Source organism: Erpetoichthys calabaricus, chromosome 1 (genome assembly GCF_900747795.2).
Source record: "Erpetoichthys calabaricus chromosome 1, fErpCal1.3, whole genome shotgun sequence".
Taxonomy (NCBI): Eukaryota; Metazoa; Chordata; class Cladistia; order Polypteriformes; family Polypteridae; genus Erpetoichthys; species Erpetoichthys calabaricus.
Window position 1 is genome coordinate 240,224,145 of NC_041394.2, and position 24,409 is coordinate 240,248,553.

At 39.2% G+C, this 24,409-nt stretch overlaps 1 protein-coding gene across 1 annotated transcript in view; it reads right to left on the reverse strand.

Annotated features, from left to right (window-relative positions):
* cped1 (cadherin-like and PC-esterase domain containing 1) overlaps positions 1-24,409 on the reverse strand; it is a 329,222-nt gene that overhangs the window by 31,282 nt on the left and 273,531 nt on the right. Inside the window, exons 15-16 of the mRNA XM_028813109.2 lie at positions 16,932-17,040; positions 11,783-11,919 (exon numbers count right to left, since the gene is read on the reverse strand). Of these exons, the coding sequence (XP_028668942.1) occupies positions 11,783-11,919; positions 16,932-17,040 (246 nt within the window). The remainder of the gene's footprint in view (positions 1-11,782; positions 11,920-16,931; positions 17,041-24,409) is intronic.

Below are 24,409 nucleotides of genomic sequence, written 5' to 3' on the forward strand. Positions count from 1 at the left end.
AGAAGCAATATGCCTTTGTGTGTAATTACAATATACATGATGTTGTTTCCTTGTGTATATTGCATGATGTTTCTGTTTGTTTTCAAAATGTTTTGCACTGTATGTATGCTTTCATGTCTTTATCCAAACTATATTTGCAATTGCTGTACACAGTCTTGCACTGTAAAAAAGTGGAAAACACATAGTAAGAATAAAATAAATTGTAAACTACTCTTTTTGATTTTATTTTCCATTATGTTTGCTTGCTGGTAAATTTCTTTTTCTGCCAATCATTTCAACCTTTTTTCCATTAATTGAGCAAGTTTTAAATTTCCTTTTCAATCCCAGTAGCAGGACTGCTGTTTAATGATTTTTGATGCCCAATGAATGACACATAATCTGACTTCCTTGATAAGGAGATAGACCTGAAAGCGCAAAGCAGCAGTTTCTCTGTACTCGAGTAAGCAGCTTCACCCAGTTGAACAATGCTTACAGAAACTGAAGAAAAGTTGTAAATTGTAGGTAATGAAAAATTACATTTTCACACAAAGAACTACAGAGTCTCAAATCAAGATTGGCACATTTTGTTTTCTTGTTTTCCACAGACCTTATGTAGAAAAACATTTTCATTACTAACTCTAGTTTTCCTCTTGCGTCACCAGTGCAGGTTAGGTGAATTTAAACAAGAGTGTAGGTGTGTAAATGAGTGGGCTCTGTGATGGTTGTTTTCTGCCTTGTGCCAGTCCTTCCGTGATGAGTTCTGCCACACCCATGACCCTGAATGAATGATTTGTTACATTAATATTCTAAGTAACACAACAGTTGAAAAAGATTCATGTCACTGCTTGAGCCATGATGGGGTCTAGTAAATTGTCTGACTAAGTGGATATCTAATAATAATAATACAGTAATATGCAAATAGAAGTTGTAAATGGATATAATAATATTTCCCTTCTACATTTGACATTCTTTAGCCATGCAGCTTATTATTGAACTCATTTAATCCACACTAGGGCCAAAGAAGCTGGAACATTTTTTTAATTAAATAAGGTTTTAGTAAGGTACAAAAAAAACCCATGCTTTTAAAGCAGCTAAAAGAAAATGACAAATTGTAGGGTGGCGCTGTACTTTTCACTTTGCATTTACTCCTTCAGCTTCTTCTAAGCAACGCAAACTGACTGCCCCTGATGAATCAATTAATGTGAAGAATAGATGTGCACTGAGGCACAAATACATGTGCCAGGATAGTCTTTTGTTTTTAACTACTAAAGTTGGGATAACACTGTGAAGACCCTCTGAATGAAAATAAAAGAACATAAAAAAAAATCTAATAAAAGCCAGCAGTGCCTCAATGTGTTACAGAGGGATGAGGTGCTGGTAGTGCATGCTAAACACATTAAACACATTAAAGTAATAAAGACACCTTTCCTAAGTTATTCCTTCTGTGAGATACAGAACCATGAAACAAAAGCAAGCATCTGCTGACTTTATTTAAAGTGTCACCTACTACTGTAGATGATTGATTAATCAGATTTTGTCATTCTGTACTAAGCTTTGCACACAGATGTTTACAGAAAACGAAGCAAGGCAGATGAGAAGAAAGCTGTTAAACAGAAGTAACCTTTGTGGAAATTCTCTATCCAAAGGGTCATATTCTAATTGTTATATAAACTTACTTTTTAGATTATACAATTAAGAATGGATATTTAGTGGAAAACTTGACCAATATTTCCTTTTAATTGTGACTAAAACAAAATACTGCCTTTATATTCAACTCATCAATTTTTAGAGTTCAGTTACATCATTGTTCTCTGTTGAAATTCTAAAATTGTGTGGAAAATATGAAATTAGATATTCTTCATCCTTAGTTCTTTAAGTGACTCTGACTGCAATGTCTTTGAATGTGTGCCTAAAGTGGTTGACGTAAATTAAGTCAAGGAGTCAATGAAATGAAACATTTTAAACATTATAATTACAGATTTACAACTGCATTCAAAAGCAGATCCTAGAGACCACATTGAGAGAGCCTTTCAACTTTTTTTTATTTTAAGCTGTGAAATCTAATTGCATTTTACTACCAAGGGAAACCACCGTTTTTAATGACTGAATAAGTAACTTTTCATTGGTTATTTGCTGTTAACTGAATGCTTGGTTGCCATTATTGGGTTTCCGCATGTCATCTCTTGAAAAGTCAAGTTGTAAAATAACTAAAATGTTCTGCCTTGTTGACTTTAAAAGCCTTATGTCATAGATATTTCCCACTAAATTTCCTAAAACTGTAGTCACAGTTGTAGCTTAAATATTAATATTGTTTTAATATAGAGAAATGTCTAAGAAGCCTATAAGTTCAATGAACAAATTATTTATGAAGTACATTCAATTCCACGCCTTCAAGAAGAATGCATGTTTATGTCTAGTAAGTAGGCAATAATTAACCAACACAAATGGTAATATGGTTAATAATAACATACTACATAACTTCCCAGATGACTATTTTCTTGAGATGAAAACCTTTTGTGAGGATTTTAAAAATATGTTCTCTATTTTTACATGCTCTTTAGAGATCTGTTTGTAGTTCTAGGTTCACATGTCAACAGAAGCACCTAATGAGTGGACTTAGTAAATATTTTCTCTGTGTTAGCAATGTGCTCCAGGAGCCACTTGACAAGTGTAAAGATTTTGGAAATATTTTCCCTGTTTTGGGTAGTATAATAGTACAATAATTAGTTGCTGCTGCCTCATGACTCAAACAGCCTGGTTTTAAATACCAGTCCTGCCACTCTCTGCTCAAAGTCTGCATATAATATCTGTGTTCATGTGACTTTTTATTTTTATCAGTTTTCCTGCTGCATCTGAAAAAAGATGCATGTTAGATTAAGTTAGAACATACTAAGGAAAAGAAAGAATATTTTTGTCTTAGAGTGGGTGTATGTATTAGTAGGCTCTATGACATAGTGCATGATGTTTCTGAAACAGGCTCTGGTTCAAGGTGCAAAATAAGAGTACCGGGTTCTGAGAACCAAAAAGCCTGAAAATCAAAATTGTGAAGGAGTACCTGGCAATAAATTCTTAACCTTTTTTAGTGTTATAAATTACTCAGTGTACAAAAACTGGTTTTGTGAGAAAACATTGTAGCAGCCAGCAGGCAGCTTTTCACAGGCTGAGGGATGCAAGATGCTTGAATGGCAGCAATGTATTTTTTCAAAGAAGAGTAGTGGATCCTTTGACAAGCTTTAACAATATTTGAGAAAGAAGGTGGAGACACAGAATAAATAAATTGGAGCCTCAGGAAGGCGTTAATGTTTGCCTTGGTCTCTGTGATACTGAAGAGTGTGACAGTGGATAGCAGGGAGTGAGGGTGATTGCTGATACCATGATGTTGGCAGCGTTCATGTCTCAGGAGCACAACGTGAGGTTAGCAGTGCCTTGTTATGAATTCACATTTATTGCTTATAGGAGTTTCCTAGAACAATGAGAACATGAAGTAATCCGTCTGTTTGGACTCTTGCAGTACAGTGTTGCTGCTTATTATTGTTCATTAAACAAGTTACTCAGCATGTTCCTCAGTACCTCCTTTTTAATAAGACCCATTTATACTTGGGTGCAGACATCTGGACACCCGGTTGTGCAAAGAGGATGTGTACCTTGGTCTGTTTATAGTACAATTTATTCAGTGTGCGATACTGCATAGATACGGAATACCTCAGCTTTTCCCCTGAAGATTTTTCTTTGCCTTTACATATCGATTTCACGGATATTTCCATTTCTGCATGCACAAATGTTTATCTTTGGAGTGTAGTACATAATCTTGCAGAAATGACTTGGAGTTTTAGGTTCATGTGCTAAGTGTGTAGGTTTAGTAATTATTTTTCCTTCTTTTGATGTACTCTGAGATCTTCTATAAATCTCCATGGGTTTTGGGTTGACTTGTCAACAGGTGCTGCTTTTGTGTAGATTTAACAGTTTTTTTCCTTATTTTTATGGATGCTTCTGGATCTTCCATAAATCAATTTGAATTCTGATGTCATTTGTGCTAATTTGGTATACTTTTAGCCTTTTTGACATGCTCTGTTGGATGTTAAAACAAAATAATTTGTGATTCTGAGCTCATTTGCTAGCATGGATTTGTTTGTGTTTGGATTTAGCAAATATTTCTCCATTTTTGTGGTGTATTCCAAAATCTAGTTGGGGGCATGGGTGGTTATTATATGTTTTCCGTTTTTTATCATTTTCTATTGGTATGTCTGAACAAGCAGTGTGACCTTGTAGCTAAACCTGAAATGCTAAAGTTACCTGCGGCTTACTTACCAACTCCAATGACCTATGCACTACCTGATGACTAATTTTATTAATAGGTATGCCTGAAAACTGTGATGTATCAGCACTATTCTCACTATAAAAGCTATATACCACATGAATAACTAAATGGTACTGAGTGTCACTTAACCCAGCCACAGGGGTTGCATAAACCAGTGTGTTTCTTCATGTTGGTCCCAAGCCTGGATAAATGGAGAGGGTTACATCAGGAAGGGCATCCGGTGTAAAATTTTGCCAAATCAATATGCGGACAATAATACAAATTTCCATACCGGATCGGTCGAGCCTCAGGTTAACAACGACCGCCACCAGTACTGTTAGCCAACAGGGTGCTGGCGGAAATTGGGCTACTGTTGGCCGAAGAAGGAGAAAAAGAGGGGGGAGACATATCCGGAGGCAGGAGGAGAGGAGGAAAGTAAAGAGAGTGGAACTGAGAGTAGGAACTTTGAATGTTGGCAGTATGACTAGTAAGGTGAGAGAGTTAGCAGATATGATGGAGAGAAGGATGGTTGATATATTGTGCGTGCAAGAGACTAAATGGAAGGGGAGTAAGGCCAGGTGGATCGGAGGTGGATTCAAATTGTTCTATCATGGTGTGGATGGGAGGAGAAATGGGGTAGGGGTTATTCTGAAGGAACAGTATGTCAAGAGTGTTTTGGAAGTGAAAAGAGTGAAAAGACAGAGTAATGATTATGAAGCTGGAAATTGGAAGTGTGATGATAAATGTTGTTAGTGGACATGCACCGCAAGTTGGGAGTGCAATGGGTGAGAAAGAAGATTTTTGGAGTGAGTTGGATGAAGTGATGAACAGTGTACCCAAGGGACAGAAAGTGGTGATTGAAGTGGATTTCAATGGGCATGTTGGTGAAGGGAACATTGGAGATGAGGAGGTGATGGATAGGTATGGTGTCAAGGAAAGGAATGAAGAAGGTCAGAGGATAGTGGATTTTGCCAAAAGGATGGACATGGCTCTGGTGAATACGCATTTTAAGAAGAGGGAGGAACATAGGGTTACGTACAAGAGTGGAGGAAAATGCATAAAGGTAGATTACATCCTATGCAGAAGAGTCAATCTAAAGGAGATTGAAGACTGCAAAGTGTTGGCAGGGGAAAGTGTAGTTAAGCAGCATAGGATGGTGGTCTGTAGGATGACGTTGGAGATCAAGAAGAGGAAGAGAGTGAGGGCAGAGCCAAGGATCAAATGGTGGAAGTTGAAAAAGGAAGACTGCAAGGTTGAGTTTAGGGAGGAGGTGAGACAGGCACTGGGTGGCAGTGAAGAATTACCAGACAGCTGGGAAACTACAGCAGATGTAGTAAGGGTGACAGCAAGAAGGGTGCTTGGCGTGACATCTGGAAAGAGGAAGGAGGAAAAGGAAACCTGGTGGTGGAATGGGGAAGTACCGGAGAGTATACAGAGGAAGAGGATGGCAAAGAAGAAGTGGGATAGTCAGAGAGATGCAGAAAGTAGACAAGAGTACAAGGAGATAAGGTGCAAGGTGAAGAGAGAGGTGGCGAAGGCTAAAGAAAAGGCGTATGATGAGTTGTATGAGAGGTTGGACACTAAGGAGGGAGAAAAGGACCTGTACCGATTGACTAGACAGAGGGACCGAGCTGGGAAAGATGTGCAGCAGGTTAGGGTGATAAAGGATAAAGATGGAAATGTACTCATAAGCGAGGAGAGTGTGTTGAACAGATGGAAAGAGTACTTTGAGAGGCTGATGAATGAAGAAAATGAGAGACAGAAGAGGTTGGATGATGTGGAGATAGTGAATCAGGAAGTGCAATGGATTAGCAAGGAGGAAGTAAAGACAGCTATGAAGAGGATGAAAAATGGAAAGTCCGTTGGTCCAGATGACATACCTATTGAAGCATGGAGGTGTTTAGGAGAGATGGCAGTGGAGTTTTTAACCAGATTGTTTAATGGAATCTTGGAAAGTGAGAGGATGCCTGAGGAGTGGAGAAGAAGTGTACTGGTGCCGATATTTAAGAATAAGGGGGATGTGCAGGACTGCAGTAACTACAGGGGAATAAAATTTATGAGCCACAGCATGAAGTTATGGGAAAGAGTAGTGGAAGCTTGGTTAAGACGTGAGGTGATGATTAGTGAGCAGCAGTATGGTTTCATACCAAGAAAGAGCACCACAGATGCAATGTTTGCACTGAGGATGTTGATGGAGAAGTATAGAGAAGGCCAGAAGGAGTTGCATTGCGTTTTTGTGGACCTGGAGAAAGTATATGACAGGGTGCCTCGAGAGGAGCTGTGGTATTGTATGAGGAAGTGGAGAGTGGCAGAGAAGTATGTAAGAGTTGTACAGGATATGTATGAGGGAAATGTGACTGTGGTGAGGTCTGTGGTAGGAGTGACGTATGCATTCAAGGTGGAGGTGGCATTACATCAAGTGGAGGAGACCCTAGAGAGATGGAGATATGCTCTAGAGAGGAGAGGAATGAAGGTCAGTAAGAACAAGACAGAATACATGTGTGCAAACGAGAGGGAGGTCAGTGGAATGGTGAGGATGCAGGGAGTAGAGTTGGCGTAGGTGGATGAGTTTAAATACTTGGGATCAACAGTACAGAGTAATGGGGATTGTGGAAGAGAGGTGAAAAAGAGATTGCAGGCAGGGTGGAATGGGTGGAGAAGAGTGTCAGGAGTAATTTGTGACAGATGGGTATCAGCAAGAGTGAAAGGGAAGGTCTACAGGACAGTAGTGAGACCAGCTATGATATATGGGTTGGAGACGGTGGCACTGACCAGAAAGCAGGAGACAGAGCTGGAGGTAGCAGAGTTAAAGATGCTAAGATTTGCATTGGGTGTGACGAGGATGGATAGGATTAGAAATGAGTACATTAGAGGGTCAGCTCAAGTTGGATGGTTGGGAGACAAAGTCAGAGAGTCGAGATTGCGTTGGTTTGCACATGTGCAGAGGAAAGATGCTGGGTATATTGGGAGAAGGATGCTAAAGATAGAGCTGCCAGGGAAGAGGAAAAGAGGAAGGCCTAAATGAAGGTTTATGGATTTGGTGAGAGAGGACATGCAGGTGATGGGTGTAACAGAACAAGATGCAGAAGACAGAAAGATATGGAAGAAGATGATCCGCTGTGGCAACCCCTAACGGGAGCAGCCAAAAAAAAAAAGAAGAAGAAGAAGATACTGAGTGTAACTTGTGTCTGGCAAGATTTTCAATTAATACCCAGAGTGAGCTTTTTCAATTCAACTGTAACTCTAGATGATATTTCTTTGTAACTCAAAGTTTATCCTTTGTACAAAGTATACAAAAAGGACTTGACTGATCTGAAGCATGAAGTGTACGATGTCATTAGTGGCTGCAGGTTAGGCCAAACTTAGCTCTCGTTAAAATGTTACCTGAGCTGCTTTTTTATTGCCTGGTTCTGAAGATTGCAAGCCATAGAGGTCTTTAGAAATGGTGCCTAAAATAATACACTCCTCTTCACCACAAGCTATTTTCTTCTGCAAAGTTTTGTTTCCTCACTGGCCAGAAATATTAGTGGGTAACTGATTCACTTTCCTATTTCATTAGTCTTTCAGTCTGGACTTTTTAAAGGCAACTTGCCCCGTAAATTAAACACAATCCTGGCTATGTCAGAACTGTTTTCAGATATTTTGTGGGTTTTGGCGTTTAATAATTTATAGAATGGTGCACAAAACATACATTTTCTGAAAGGATGAAGTTATGATAGAATGGATGATGGTGACAGTGACACGTTAAATTGAAATGTGTTAGACATCTTCAGATTAGTTAAAAAAGGTCTTAAAATTCTTCTACACATGTAGAAATAACTAGGAATGGCAGAAATAAAAGTGTACCATCTATCCACACTCTGAAAGGCTTATCCATTTCAGGGTCACAGGGACCAGAAGCATCAGGTCAAAGACAGAAACCAACCCTCTTCAGCACACTGGCTCATTGCAGGGCACACTCACATACACAAACTCACCTACAGAGTCATCAGTTAACCTAACACACACATCTTTTGGATGCAATAGGAAACACAGACTGATTGGGTAAAAACTATAGTAAAAGGGAAAATGTGTGAATATAACACAAGCAGTACCTGGCCTGGGATTTGAACCATAGATCAGTGAGACAGCAGCATTAACCCAAGCAACACAATGCGCCATATTGCACAATAAAACCTAATAACAACCAAGATCCTTAGTTTTTGCTAGGACAGCTAACATAACAGTAAATCTAGCTAATGTTGAGACATTTGGAAATAAAAGAAGAGAAAAATGAATAAAAAGCAGGGAAGTAAAATGACATAAATCATACTAGAGGAGTTTCTATCTTTTGCCTCGAAGCATGATAGGGCTTCACAGAATACATAGCACCACAAATTAAAACTGTGTTGTGTAGTAAATATTAGGTTCAGTTGATCACCTCAGATAACAGAGACCATTCATTTATCCAGTTTCTGAACCAGCTTTTTCTACAGGAATCGTAAGAAGGCTGAACCTAAATGGGCACGAGCTACAAATCATTTAGTCGCTGGACAGATTTATAGCAACCAGTTAGTCTAACCTGCACAACTTTGGGATGTATCTGAAGAAAAATACATGTAAACATGGAAAAAATGTATCCAGTCAGGAAGGAATTTGGAAATGGAAACTTAAGCCTTGACCTGCAGTTTTCTGCCATATCCTTAATACATTCATATATCATGCTGGTTCTGATTGGCTTGGTATGAGTGATGAAGGTAATTTATTGTATTCTAGTGTCCTAAACAGGGCTTTTTCCTAGCTTAAGTCTAAAACTGCCAAGATGACCACCAGTGTGCTTGCAATGGAAAAAACAGGTTTACAAAATGGACGAATGTGCTGATGACTTTGAATGTGTTTTGGGAAGTTTAGACAGTGAGTCAGACTTGCACTGTTATTACACAGGCTGCAGGTATAAAAAAAAGGATAGTAATAGTAGTAGTGATAGTATTGCCAAATAATGTGTATGTATGTGTTACTAATTTTTTACACTCAGAAAATTTATTTTAATTGTAAATATTGCGGCTTATTATGTAGTTATTATGTAAATAAAAATACAGCATTTTGTAAAATAGCCTATAACCTTTCCACCTAATAAATGTGAAGGGTGTTTTCCATTTATAATGAACTTAAGACAGTTATCCACACTTAATGTATGCCAGTCTACCATAGGAAACACAGAACCACACTAACATGAAGGAACCTGGAGTGACTGAGGAGAAATATGTCAACACAAGAATCTACCAACTTTAAGTGGGCTGTGGTCAAATGAAGTCTTCCTGAACCATAAGATAGCATATTAACTATGGTGTCACTGTTCTTAGTATTTCTTCACCTATATTTACAGTCTGACTCTATCTCAAGGAGATACTCTCACACATCATTTGATCTGAACATGCCACTTCTTAAGTATACTGTAAAGTGTCCCACCATATACACAGCTGCCATTTCCAGCAAAAACCTTTGCAATGTCAGTATCATTCTCTGTGTCAGACACAGCATGGGTGGGACATTGCAGGACGTCAATGGCAGTGCACACCACACCCTCTGCAATTCACTGTCTCCATGGCAGTTGTATTGTCACTTGATTTCAAAACCAGAGCAAAGGTCAGGAATACATTTCTTATTCAAGATTCATCTGGTCTATCTGAAATCTTAGTTACTGTGGGATATTATGTGCTTCATAATCACATTGCTTTCCCTCTGATTACCCAGGTGTGCCAGCGCAAATCAGTAGGCCACCTTACAAATGCCTTTGGCACTATAGAGCTTTTATTAGTTATTTTTACACATGGCTTTCATGGTCATGTGACAAATGACAAACTAGCACTCGGCCCACACCTTCTTTTTTCCTTTCACTAAGTGTTGCCAGGATAGGCTCCAGCTCTCTGTAACCCTGACATTAACTAGAGTAGAAAACATCAAGTTATTTTATTTTTCACACAGTATTTGACAAGAAATACAATTTTTACTTGTTTACTTTGCATTTTAAGCATCTCATAACAACAATATCACTGGTAGTGTACAGTGAGACTTGTGCTTGCTGTGAAGCATGTGTGTTGTTACAGCACCCACCTTATTTACAGTGAGTGAGAGGGACAATGTGCTTTAAATGTCTGAACATTGCTGCAAGTGGAAGGCGAAATAAAGAGTGAGACAATTTTCTCCAGCATTTATAAATACTTTAGAATTGGAAAAATCAACTTTGGTCTTTGAGCTTTGCTTTGGCCCTCTACTTTGCAGAAACTTTGTCTAACACTAATATAATCATTGCCACTCACATTTTTCTATCTGTATCGATCATCAGATCATTTTTTAAGCATTTATCTTTCAGGTCACAACAACTTTGATATATTGCTGTTGGACTGCCTGGATGCTAATGACCCCAAACAGATACTGATAACCTTTTTTTACTCACCAGTTAACTTGTCTGTGTGCCAGGCTGCTTGCATACAACTGGACCAATGCTCCCAGATACAGACTTTTTATTGTGTAAATTGCTATTGTATTGAACATAATTTGTAATGAAGGTGTTTTGTCTCTACTTCTTATACATCTGTCATTATGAATTAAATTTACAATGGGTACATCTATAAATCAGACCTAACAATAGTCACAGCCATCAGCATTACTGAGGAGGTGTGCAGGTGGTGAAGATTTTGAATATTCTGGATGATAGATCAAGAAATATAGAAAGAGTTGAAATGTAAAGTTAAAAGTTAAAAAAAGAAAAGACAAACAGAATAAAACAACCAAAGTTATTTATCATAGTATGAAATGTTAAAATGAAACTTGAAACAAAAAAAATTGAATTCTGGTAAATACTAAATATTTCTCTCCCCCTCTTTTAAGTTAATTATCAGCCTTGTTGTGGACAAGATAGTTATCTTAGCAAAAAAAGGGGAATAATGAATATTTCATAAGTAGCTAAAACATTATCATTATAACATAAATGTACCAAATATTTGCCTAATAAGATCGACTGTTTGGTGACACCCGCAATTCTTGATATAATGTGAACCACTAAACAAAAATAGTAAAACTCTAGGACATGTAAAAAACAAGTGAAATTGAATGAATTAATGCCAGGCGGACAGGAGGAAACAGGAACTACAGTTAATTAGAGTCAAGTTAACCTTGAAGTCATACTTTTCAAAATGCTTCAACAGAATGCAGATGGCGTTGTTCCTATAACAGTATGAACACGAAAAGTAAAAAAAAATTTAGAGGTGGGAAAATATGTTATATGTCATGCTGTCTGGCACCTAATATGATGAATCCGCTTTTTAAATGAAGATTAAAATTCGTGAGGGTATAATTTATCATATTTAATACAGTACAATTCTGCCATTTTTGGCATCCTATTAATTAAAAAAAACATTTTTCTTACTTTAGATGCAAGATTTACATTTTCAAAAAAAAGGAAAGCATTGCATTTTCTCAGAGATAAATCAGATTAATTTGCACTTTGGAGATAGTGGATTGTACCTTTGTCCTTGCCAAGCACTTCTGGATCTCTGGCTTACTGGGTACAGGGTAATAGCATGCCTCTGGTTGCCAGGACACCTCCCTCCAGTCACAGGTTCTGTTATCGGAACAGCTCAGACATGGAACAATCCAGCGCCCTTATGGACAACAAAGGAATAGGCTGTATTAAATATATATTTAATGTGGTATTCTCAGCAGTTTCTATGTGTGGAAATGAAGTTAGAATAGTGTAGATAGATAGATAGATAGATAGATAGATAGATAGATAGATAGATAGATAGATAGATAGATAGATAGATAGATAGATAGATAGATAGATAGATAGATACTTTATTAATCCCAATGGGAAATTCACATTCTGCAGCAGCAGCATACTGATACAATAAATAATATTAAATTAAAGAATGATAATAATGCAGGTGAAAAACAGACAATAACTATGTATAATGTTAAATGTTAACGTTTACCCCCCTGGATGGAATTAAAGAGTCGCATAGTTTGGGGGAGGAACGATCTCCTCAATCTGTCTGTGGAGCAGGACAGTGACAGCAGTCTGTCGCTGAAGCTGCTCTTCTGTCTGGAGATGATACTATTAAGTGGATGCAGTGGATTCTCCATAATTGATAGGAGCCTGCTGAGCGCCCTTCGCTCTGCCACAGATGTTAAACTGTCCAGCTCCATGCCAACAATAGAACTTGCCTTCCTCACCAGTTTGTCCAGGCGTGAGGCATCTTTCCTCTTAATGCTGCCTCCCCAGCACACCACTGCGTAGAAGAGGGCGCTCACCACAACTGTCTGATAGAACATCTGCAGCATCTTATTGCAGATGTTGAAGGACGCCAGCCTTCTAAGGTAGTATAACCGGCTCTGTCCTTTCTTGCACAGCGCATCAGTATTGGCAGTCCAGTCTAATTTATCATCCAGCTGCACTCCCAGATATTTATAGGTCTGCACCATCTGCACACAGTCACCTCTGATGATCACGGGTTCCATGAGGGGTCTGGGCCTCCTAAAATCCACCACCAGCTCCTTGGTTTTGCTGGTGTTCAGGTGTAGGTGGTTTGCACTGGACTTTAAACCACAAGGTTACTGCTTCACAGTACATTAGGAACCTTAACAAAACACTAAACCTGCCTGTGCTCCTACTCTAAAAAAACTATCCTGATTGTGCGGGTCACTTTAGTTAAAGATGTCATCTAATTATATAATAATAATTTGAGAAGCAATCCTTTTTATTAATCAGAAAAAAATATTCTGATCATAAAAGAGACAAAATTTTCTGTCAGCATCTGTTTTTCTGATTGTATTAAAAGGCTCTAATAATATTAAGTAATAAAATACTTTAAATATGCACTTAAACAATTAGTGGCTCTTAAAACATACAATGCTAGGGCAAAATAAAAAGGATCAAATGTCATTTGAAATCAGATGTGAGAAGAAGGGTACACATGGAAAAGTGCAAAACAACAGTGATGTCTTACTAGGCGTCTCTCTATAGCTTATTGGTCTCTTCTTATGTTCCGGTTGTCAGTTTGCTCAGCATGAAACAAATTTTTTCTCTCCTTAGCATTCTTTCTACCCTCGGTGCTCTTTCTGAAACCAACCCCTTTATTAACAGCACAAATTTAAACAGGCTTTGATATTAGAGTTTCTTTAAAGTTTCTACATTTTATTTTTCAAAAATATTATATTGTTGGATACATTACAAATTCAAATTAATTTTCTATAAGTCTCCCAGCTTCTCAGTATACTTAAACCACCAGTCTACATGCTTTTGAATTTCTTTAGAAAAAAAAAGGTTTTTGGTTGAGTCTGAACTCTGCATACACTTCTCTTTTTCACCTTGTCATCATCTGCAAATTGGTGACCTCTTCCAGATACAATTTTATACTGTTTGATAATAAGAACAATGGACTCTAGCTTTTAACTCTCATATACATCTTGGCAAGTTAAAGCTTTTCCCCAAAGTTGGTGTTTCAGCTCCATGAAGAAAACTCAAAACACCTGCATTTTCTTTTTTGTGCAAGCTAATACACATGCAGCCATGTTAATAACCAGGCAGCAGCTCACACTAATGGTAAGATCAAAAGCAGTAGCAAGGTATAAAGGTAAATCAAAAAGTAAGACAACTTAAAAATTCCGTGGCAATGGATAGAACAGACAGAAGCAATACAACACATTTGTGTTGACTTATGGGTAGTTGAAAAATGTACAGTGCAGCACTCTGCTATTAGTGTAGGTGAAGCCATGGTTAAATGAACATGTAGTGAGATTTCTTTAGGGAGAAGAAGTGAAACCTGCTGAAATTCACCGAACAATGTTGGCTCAGTAGAAACGTGAAAGCAGCAAGACTCAAAGAAAAGTTTATGAATGGATAGACAGTGTGACGGTGTGGGTTGGCACCATGCTACTGGGTCCTTCCGGGGAACCTCTTGAACCTGCTACTGTCGAAAAAGTACCCAAGGGATGAGCCAGCGGATAAGGACACAACACAAATTTAGCAAGGGGTAGGTGTATAAGTGTTTCGGTGCTTTTATTAAAAACTAGTCAAGAACTGTGTCCGAAAGTGCAGTGCAAAAAGTTCAATAAATAAATAATCCAATAAAATAAAGTGAAAGTGGAGGTTAAAATTAAATAAAAATAATCCTTTTAAAAATCGAGGTCAAAAACACAGGCAGAAAACCGTCTTTTAAAATCTGGTCCCTGGTGCATCCTTTTGATAATGACATCTCTGCTCATCACTCACAGGGCCTCGCAGCAGTGGAAATGCCCTGCTGATAGACACAGCCGACCTTCCACGGGTCCAGGTCCCAGCCGTTACATTGCTACAACAAAGCTCCCCATCTGAACCCAAGGTTGACCTCATTGATCTCCTCTGCCTTCCCTGTGGTGAGTCACCCCTTTCAGCACCGCATCAATCTCTCTCTCTCTAAAAACTGATCAACCAGAGCGATCACTTCTTTAGCCCCTAAGCGTTAGCCACATGCTCCCCTGAAGGAGCTGTCCTTCCCGGCTGCCTGCCACCTCTCTCTCTTACTTACACCAGCACTTTTTCGTCTTCCTGCCTGGTTCTCTTTCTCTCTCCCCCCCCCCACCTTTCTTCCCTTTAGTCTCCTGATTGGTCTTCCTTTCATTTTTGTTTTCTCTCAATCTGTTTTTTTTTTCCTCATGCCGACTCATCCTTATATGCCTCCATGGCCGCAACATCCCAATCGCGTACCGTAGAAAGCAACTGAGACAGACCGCACCCTCACGTGCAGGTGCGTCTCACCCCAATTACTCCACCAAACCCCCACAGTTGCAGCACACACACCCACAGATATCAAGCTGGCAAATTATTTATTTATTAAAACTGGCCACCTTTTTCTAAGCCGTGGATACCACAGAAAAGTTTAAAAAACAAGTGTAACCAATGAAGCTCATTCTGATGAACCACCCACATCACGCCCATAAGCCTACATCAACATAGCAAATGCCTTCATCAGAGAAGGCCAATGGATTATGTTGTCCATTGTTGCTGCACATTTGGATGTCAGCTATGGATCTATACTGCATGATTACTTGGGGTACCATCAATTTTGTGGAAGATGGGTACCTAAACAGCTTACTGATATGCACAACCAACATGCTTAGGTGAATTTCAGCAGGATAGGAAACTGGTCCATTGGAGTGCACATTCATTGTTACTCATACATGGTCAGTTTAGGTCAATTATATTATTATAAATCTTTGGGATCTTTAGAAGCAAACTAGATAATGTGGAGAAAATCCTATGAACACAAGGAGAATTTTTAAAATTCATATTGACAAAAAGAAGGCCAACAACTGAGCCCTGGTATTTGAAGTTTGAGACGACATTAATTATCACGGTGCCACTGCTACACCTATTATAGATAGATAGATAGATACTTTATTAATCCCAAGGGGAAATTCACATACTCCAGCAGCAGCATACTGATAAAAAACAATATTAAATTAAAGATTGATAACAATGCAGGTATAACAGACAGTAACTTTGTATAATGTTATCGTTTACCAACTCCCGAGTGGAATTGAAGAGTCGCATAGTGTAAACTCTTCTCATGTCTAATTTCTTTTCATGGCAATTTCCACTTTGCTTGTTAAGAGTTACATGGAGCTGGAAACAATCTGGGCAAGTTTATGTTCTCCATTGAGCCTACCATGCATACCTTTACGGTGAGGGAAGGAACCCAAATATTCTTACCAATCTAAAGTATGCATGAGGAGAATGAGCAATCAGTAACTGAGGCTGAGAATTAACCCACCAGAAGCATGGATATCCAAGTTAAATCCTTTTATACCTAGCTTTATTTTACTAATACTTGTTGGTACCGAGACTTGTAGCCATTCAGAGCAGTGTTTTTTCAGCTAAGTTTAACACATATTTTGGAGGCAAATTTAGCCATTCCCAAAATGTTACATGGATCTATTGACACATACTGTACTACAAAAGAAACTATGGTGTTTATCTGAAAAGGTGAATTTTCAGAAATTCAGAAACAGTAAATTGTATTGTGTGGATTTCTTTGACTCTTACCTTTTTGTTAAGCATGAAACATTCTCATTTTGGTCTGGGAATGGAGCAGTTTACTATTTGATGGTGCTAATAACATTAATAACACTAACATTTTTTGAAAAGGGAGCACAAGAGCAAATAAAGCACAGATTCTGGTGTTTTAACAGTCAGGTCTATTGGCTCATTGCTTCCTCAGGTCAAACAAAATAGCATGGTTTACATTAAAACAATAAAATTCACTTTGAACCCTGTTGATTTTCATCACTTGCAATGCCAACAGCAGACTAATGCTTTCCATTTGTGGCGTAACATTGATCCCGCTTGAATGACATTGGACTAGCTCTTTCCTTCCTCAGGATATGAAGGATGCTGTATGGTTTTCTTTGTAATGTCTGAACCCCCACTAGCTAAAAAACCTTTCAAGCCCAGTGGTTATATTAAAGTGCTGTCAGTCTGAAATATGGGCATCAGAGTCAGACTGATCAGACTTATTAAATGGGACATGCACTTACTTATGTTGACAATCACTACGTTAACAGCAATGATGTAAGGACTTTCCCAGTGGGACACGCATCAGTGCCTGCACATGCTGTTAGAATTTGAAAGACTAACCTCTAGCGTCCCCTGCGCTGCAGGGCTGTAGCTTGTCATGGAGTTGAGCGTTGCTAACAAGAGGCTCCAAACCGCATGGTTTGCCAGGTTCAACAATTAATCCACAGTCCTGTAGAGAGAAACAATGACAAAAGCAATTCCATTAAAAATATACCTTTTGTTGTCTGGATTTTTTCAAGTTTATTCTTTTTTTGTTTGACTAATCTTTTTTGGCCTGGAGACCACTTTTCTTCAAAAAGAATGCATGGTGGGAGAATGAATAAGAATACTGTAGTTGATGAAAATTTCAAAGATGGATGTAATGGCACCAGGATGGTAACATAACGTGTAGATCTCAGAAATCTCTGCTGTCTATAAGACAAGTCTGTAACTTGGTAAATTGGTTGCAATAGTAGGAGCTACTTATTAAAACATAATTATTTCTTGGTACTATTCAGAATCAATGGTATTAGATGACAAAAAACAAAAATAAAAACAGTTCTGTATTTAATATAGCTGTTTTTGGCTGCTATAAATGCAGTGACATCACCACCCTAAGCACAGATCAATGTGATGCATCATACATTTGCTGGCCTGCAAAATTTTTTCTTTAATTATACAGGCCATTGTACCATACACGTACAAACACAGAGGGTGGCACCATGGGGCAGTGAAGTAGAGTCTATGAGTTTGCAGTCTGTGTGCAATTGATGCATACTCCCTGTGTCTACTTGGAGTTTTTCTCCAGGTTCTCTAGTTTTATCTCTCACTTCCTAAAGACATGAATGTTAAGGCCCTTCGATGGACTAGTACCGCATCCAGGGTTGGTTCAAAGTAACTTACTTAGTTTCAGTTGGAGTAAGGCTGTAAGTCTCTGTCTGGCTGTCTGTCTTTCTGTCTATCTATACTAATAAAAGGCAAAGCCCTCACTGACTGACTCACTCACTCACTGACTCACTCATCACTAATTCTCCAACTTCCCGTGTAGGTAGAAGGCTGAAATTTGGCAGGCTCATTCCTTACAGTTTACTTACAAAAGTTAGGCAGGTTTCATTTCGAAATTCAAAGCGTAATGGTCATAACTGGAACATATTTTTTGTCCATACACTGTAATGGAGGAGGCGGAGTCACGTATCGCGTCATCACGCCTCCTACGTAATCACGTGAACTAAAAACAAGGAAGACATTTACAGCACGAGTCACACGCGGGAACGAAGGTAAATGACGTTAATTTTTGACTGTCTTTTAATACTGTGTAAGCATGCATATTAACACATGTGCAATTAAACGTGTGCATTTACGGGGTGATTTCTCAGGCTTAAAAGCTCACCTTTTATCAAACGCGGGAAGAAAGGTAACTGACGTTGTTCACTGTCTTTTAATACTGTGTAACCATACATATTAACACATGTCCAATTAAACGTGTGCATTTACGGGGTGATTTCTCAGGCTTAAAAGCTCGCCTTTTACTAAAAAGGTAAATGCAAAACTATTTTCAATCAGTTTATTGAAACGCTCCCGTTAAGGATTGCAATAACATATTCGCGAGATAAAAGAACGAAGTAGGGGGAAATGGAGGAACAGCCGCAAACAGCGAAGAGCAAAAAATTAATTAAACAATTGAGAACGGAGCGAGTTAAGCATACAAGCATGTTCATAAGGGAAACAAAGCACGGTGTAAAACGTAACTTTAAATTAAGTTTATAGAAACGCTCCCGCTGCGGATTGCAATAACATATTCGCGAGATAAAAGTTTAATGAGAAGACACGAGGTATAAACGAACCACACGCCGTGGCGCAACGTTAGGGGCAACAGTTTCAATCATTCTATGATCTGCTTCTCGCAACTGAAAGACGGCACATGGCGGATGTTAGCCGACTTGCTGACTGCAACGTTAAGGGCTTCAACTATGGCGCTGACGCCACATCTCAGTGCCAACACTTTGCAGACTGTACTTAAAAGACACGCCCTCCTCACTGGACAGTTAAAAACACCAATCAAACTAACGATGACATCAAGTATTACCCAATCAAAAGTAGGAAAGGAGGCATCTTCATAAAATGCGTGTGGGATGATTTGCATGAGACGCTGCTTTAAAAAAAAAATTATAAAAAAAATACGGGATAAATCCCGTCCAGTATTGATTCAAAACGGGACGCGCAATTTCATTCTCAAACGCGGCACGATTCCGTATTTTAAAGGACGGGTGGCAACCCTACAGTGCCAGGTAACCACCCATACAATCAGATTGTGATTCAGACTAGGAATGCAATGAATGTAATTACCCCGATCTACATACAAGGCGAAAGTCTTGCAACATTCAAAGATGATGGTTTGGGATAAGTACACCATACAACATAAAAGAGCTTATGAAGCCTTGAACCGAAAAAAGCAAGATCTCAGAGATCGTAAAAAAAAAAATAGGAGGTAATGTCGTTTTACTCGCTGTAGATTTTAGTCAAACATTACCAGTTATTCCACGAGGGAGACCAGCAGATGAACTCAACGCGTGTTTAAAATCCATGCTTCTCCCACGCTCGGTTATATGTCGCGTGTTCTCGGGTAGGTGCACCAAAAAATTTATACATTTAAGCATGTAATGGGCAAACAAAAAATGAGGTATACCCGAAGGCACTGCAGTAGTACTTAATGTAACTTTACTTCTTAAATGTTAATGTTTTTACTGTTTAATAATTTATACGCTTCTTATATGTTGTTCAAATTCTTTTATCAAAATACCACTGACAGCGCAATGCACGATAACATGGAGTGAATACACCATACGCATCCGCCCACGGCTGCCCTGCTGTGCGCAGATAGGAGTTGATTCTACAATAAAATAAAATAAAGATAAAAAGAGTAAAACAATCATCACCCATAAAGCGTGTGTGTGTGTATATATGAGTATATATATATGTTGATATGTGGATGTGTATATGTATATATATATATATATATATATATATATATGTAGATATGTATATATATGTGTATATGTATATGTATATATATGTTTATATGTGTGTGTGTATATTTTATATATATAAAACACAGCAACACTCATAACAATGACAACACAATTACATTGACAATCATGTTACGTTATTTTTTAAAATGTTTCCTTTTTTTTTCATAACCTCTTTAACACACTACTTCTCCGCTGCGAAGCGCGGGTATTTTGCTAGTCTATGATATAGAACAAAGACCAATCACGTTGAACAGGCCACTCATGCTTTTATAACATCTCATTTAGACAATTCTTTGTATGTGTTGGTGTTGATCAGGCCTTGTTACGATGCCTACAACCAGTCCAGAATGCTACTGCTCCCTTATTCACTGGCTCTCATCAGCATGATCATACTGTATTTCACCAATGTGAAATGTCCAAGATATCTGAAGATGTCCAAGATATTTGAAGAAGTTGCATCACCTAATTAAATGTCCAAGATATTTGAAGAACTTGCTTCCCTATTTCATATTTTGCAGATATATAAACCTATGTGTATACCATCTGCAGACAGATGGTTTGGTTGAAAGGTTCAACCAAGTTTTAAAACCAATGTTAACAAAGATGGTATGCAAAGATGGGTAGGATTGGGGTTAACTTATTCTGCTTGTTCTTTTTACTAATTGAAAGGTGCCACAAGCCTCCACCAGCTTTTCCCCTTTCAGTCTGCTGTATGGGATGCCGCTGAAGGATATTTTGGACTTGGTCAAAGAGGCATGAGAGGAACAAGAGTATCAGAATGAATGTTAATGTTTTGGAATATATTACACGGTGGCATGAACACTTCAAGCACATTCAACTGCTTGTCCAAGCCCACTTAGAAGCTTCACAGATTGACACAGGCTCAGCAGAGGAAAGTATCATGGTGCTAGTTCCTACTCATCAGTCTAAATTCTTGGCATAATGACAGGGTCCCTACAACATCAAACAGCATAAGGGGTTAGTGGATTATGTGGTAAAGCAGCTGCATCCGAGACCTCCCGAACAAGTTTCACGTAATTCTGCATAAACCCTGGAAGGAAAGAGTGGAGACCAGTCCGACCAGAGAAATATACTTGCACTCTTTTCAGAAAAACTCAGGGGGGGAGGCTGATGCCTGGCCAAACAGCCCAAATGTATGGGACTATAATGCACATGAGCAACGTCCATGCTAAACCAGGACAAACCAGCCTGATTATGCATAATATCATCATTGAACCAGGAGTCATTATAATAGAGGCCCCTATTGGATTCAAATGAAAAATGCAACAAAGTCAAGAAAATGTTAGAAGTAGAAGTTATAGAGTAGAGTAACAGCCCCCAGTCCAATCCCATCGTAATTTTTACCTAAACCTGATGGGTCCTGGTGGTTCTGCAATAACGTCCACTAGCTCAAACAAGTCTCTTTGCTTGACACCTACCCAATGCCCTTGGTTGATGATCTGATCAAAAAGCTTGCCCAAGCACATTTCCTCACAATGCCAGACATGTCTAAGGGGTAATGGAAAAAGTAATGTATTTAGCATCCCTATGGGCCACTGGCAGTATCATGTCCTCCCCTTGGGGCTGTACTGCACCTCAGCCACCTTCCAGCATTTGGTGGACAGACTGATCTTGTCCCACCAAGTCTTTAGTGCTGCCTATTTAGATGACATTGTCATTTTTTCCAGCACCTGGGAGAAACATCTACAAAATGTCCTGACCATGCTCCACACATTCCTAGCCTCAGAACTATGTATCAACCCCAAGAAATCTTACTTTGTCCTGTATCTGGGGTGTAAAGTGGGACAGATTCAGGTCATACCACAGTGGACCAAGGTTACGGCCAACCAGAGTAAGTCTTGGCAGAAAACTAAAAGGCAAGTGAAAACTTTCTTACAGTTAGTTTGGTACTATCGAAGGTTTGAACACGATTTCTCTGACATGGGTGCACCTTTAAGAAACCTGACTCGCAAGTCAGCCCCCTTTCAAGTGCTCTGGAATCATGAAGCAGATGCCACATTATGTGACTTAAAGCTGGCCTTGATGTCAGTACCTATTTTAGTTTCTCCTAACTTTTCTCTCCCTTTTACCTTCCAAAAGGACATGTATGAGTCTACCCTGGGAGCTGTTGAGCCAGTGCATCCCATATTAGACCCGAGTCAAAAACTGTTGGATCAGGAGACCAGGTATGCAGCAGTTAAGCAGGAAGCCTTGGTGTTCAAATGGGCCATAGTGAAACTGAGGTAATATCTCTTGGATGGGAGTTCACTCTAATTATGGATCATGCACTTCTGCAATGGATGGCTAATCCCAAATAGAGTAATTTTGGGAAGGATTTAGATATGATACTGTCACTAACCCAATTTCCGTTTACCCTAGAATGAAGAAGCACAATCCAAAGGAACCATGATATCACTTCCACCTGAGCCAACCAACACTCTGCCTCTTCTGCTTCTGCCTCTATATGCAGTCACCTGACATAAGTTATCTCGTCCTTTGAGGCCTTGGATTCATAAAGTGAGGACCTTTCTAACAAGTCTATACATAAGTCATCATTGATGACATTACGAATTATTGTTTTTTTTTCATTACCAAGCTTCATTGTCAAAATTTGGACAATTATATAAGACACCCCAGGTGCCCCAACTATATATATACAGTATATATACACACATATATATTGTGAGAAAGGTGCTATATAGCACTTGACCCGGCACAGACTGACACAGAGGCACGTGTAAAATCCAAACAAGACTTTTATTTTCTTCAGCTGGAGGGCACGTCTTCCCCGTGAACCCCCCAGCCACAACACAGTCCCAAAAGCACTGAACCCACAACACACAATCCTCCACCTTGGCACCACCGCTCCTCCTAGGCAACCTTGTCCTCTTCCTCCCGATTCTGGCCCTGAGTGGTGGATACTGGCCCTTTTTATAGCCCACCCGGAAGTGCTCCAGGTGCTTGATCACCTGTTGCTAATTGCACTTCCGGGTGGGGCTGTAGAGGTGTCCAGGTTGGCTCCAGGATCCATGCAGCACCCCCTGGTGGCTACCCCAGATCCCCATAGGGTTCTGGAGAACTCCATCTCCCATGGAGCCCTGCAGGAAACTGAGGCACCATCGTCACTCAGGGAGGCTGCCACCAAGCGTCCCAGGGGAGGTACTGAGGAGCCCATGGCTGCTCCCCTGGAACCTATGCATTAGGGGCATCCCGGTCGGGCATTTGACCCAACCACCTGTCACAATATAAATATATATATATTATATATAAATATATATATTATATATAAAAATATATACATACACATTCCATTGTAGGTGGCAAACAGGCTGGACTGGCATCCCGACAAGGAGTTGGGAAGATACCTTACCTGGATGAGAGGCCCTGAATGGACAGAAAGGCATCCCAGGCGAGAGAGAGAAGGATGTTGCACCTGGTCAAGGCTTCCCAAATGGATGGACAGACATTCTAGCAAGAGAAGAAGATGGTTCCTTTCCCAGGCGGGAAGCCCCAAACAAATGGACAGGCATCCCGACCAGACATGTGTATAGCACCTTTCTTGGTTGGGGAAAAAAGTAGACAGGGAAGGATTTTCTGTGGTGGGTATTTATTCCCCCTGGTTGCTAGATGGCAGCAGCCCTTGATATTGATGCCAGTTCAGGAACCAGCAAGAAATGCCAGGAGTTATAGTCCAGTAGCACAGCCCTGCTGGGGTCTGTGGATGCCATAAGAGGGTGCTACAGGAAGATGCACTGCCTGCTATGTGGGACTTCCATGTGACCTGGAAGTATTTCCATCAGGCAACAGCTCTGGCACCAGAAGTACTCCCAGGTTCTCAATAAAAAGGACTGCATTCCCTTGTCCAGGCAAGTCTGAGCTCAGAGGAAGTTTGGAGGAGAAGTAAATTGTGCTTGGTACTTTTTGTGAGGTATTTATATAATAAACACCCATTTACTTGAACCCAGGACTGTCTTGGTGTGTTTGTAGTGGGTTTGGGGCTCTCTAATGCATCTAAGCTTTCACACCATGTACATACTATTGTATCATCAGCTAAAGTGACTTCTAGCTACCATTGACTCTTTGTGTGAAAAAAATGTTTTCTGGCTTATGTTTTAAATTTACTGCTCCTTAATTTTCACTTGCATACTCGAGTTTTAGATTCTTTATTTGACTGAAAGAATTCTGCTGGATCAACTTTATAATTACCTTTGAAAATTTTGAACACTGTTTTTAGGTCCTCATACAGTCTTAAAGTTTTAATTTCAAGTTCAGTAGGTTAGCCTGGCCTATTTTTATAATTGATTTCTTTTGCCCCCATATAGCAATTGGTATTTCTCTGTATTAAACTGCATTTTCTAAGTGTTGTCATTATGAATTGTTTTTGCTGCAACCTCAGAATTTATCTTTACAGTTTAATGTCATTTGTAATTTTTACAGAATATTTGTAATTAACACTGTCTATTAACCAAGTTGCAACCCAGTTTTGTAAGTGATCTATGATACCAACAGCTTCTAATTTCAAAATTGAAT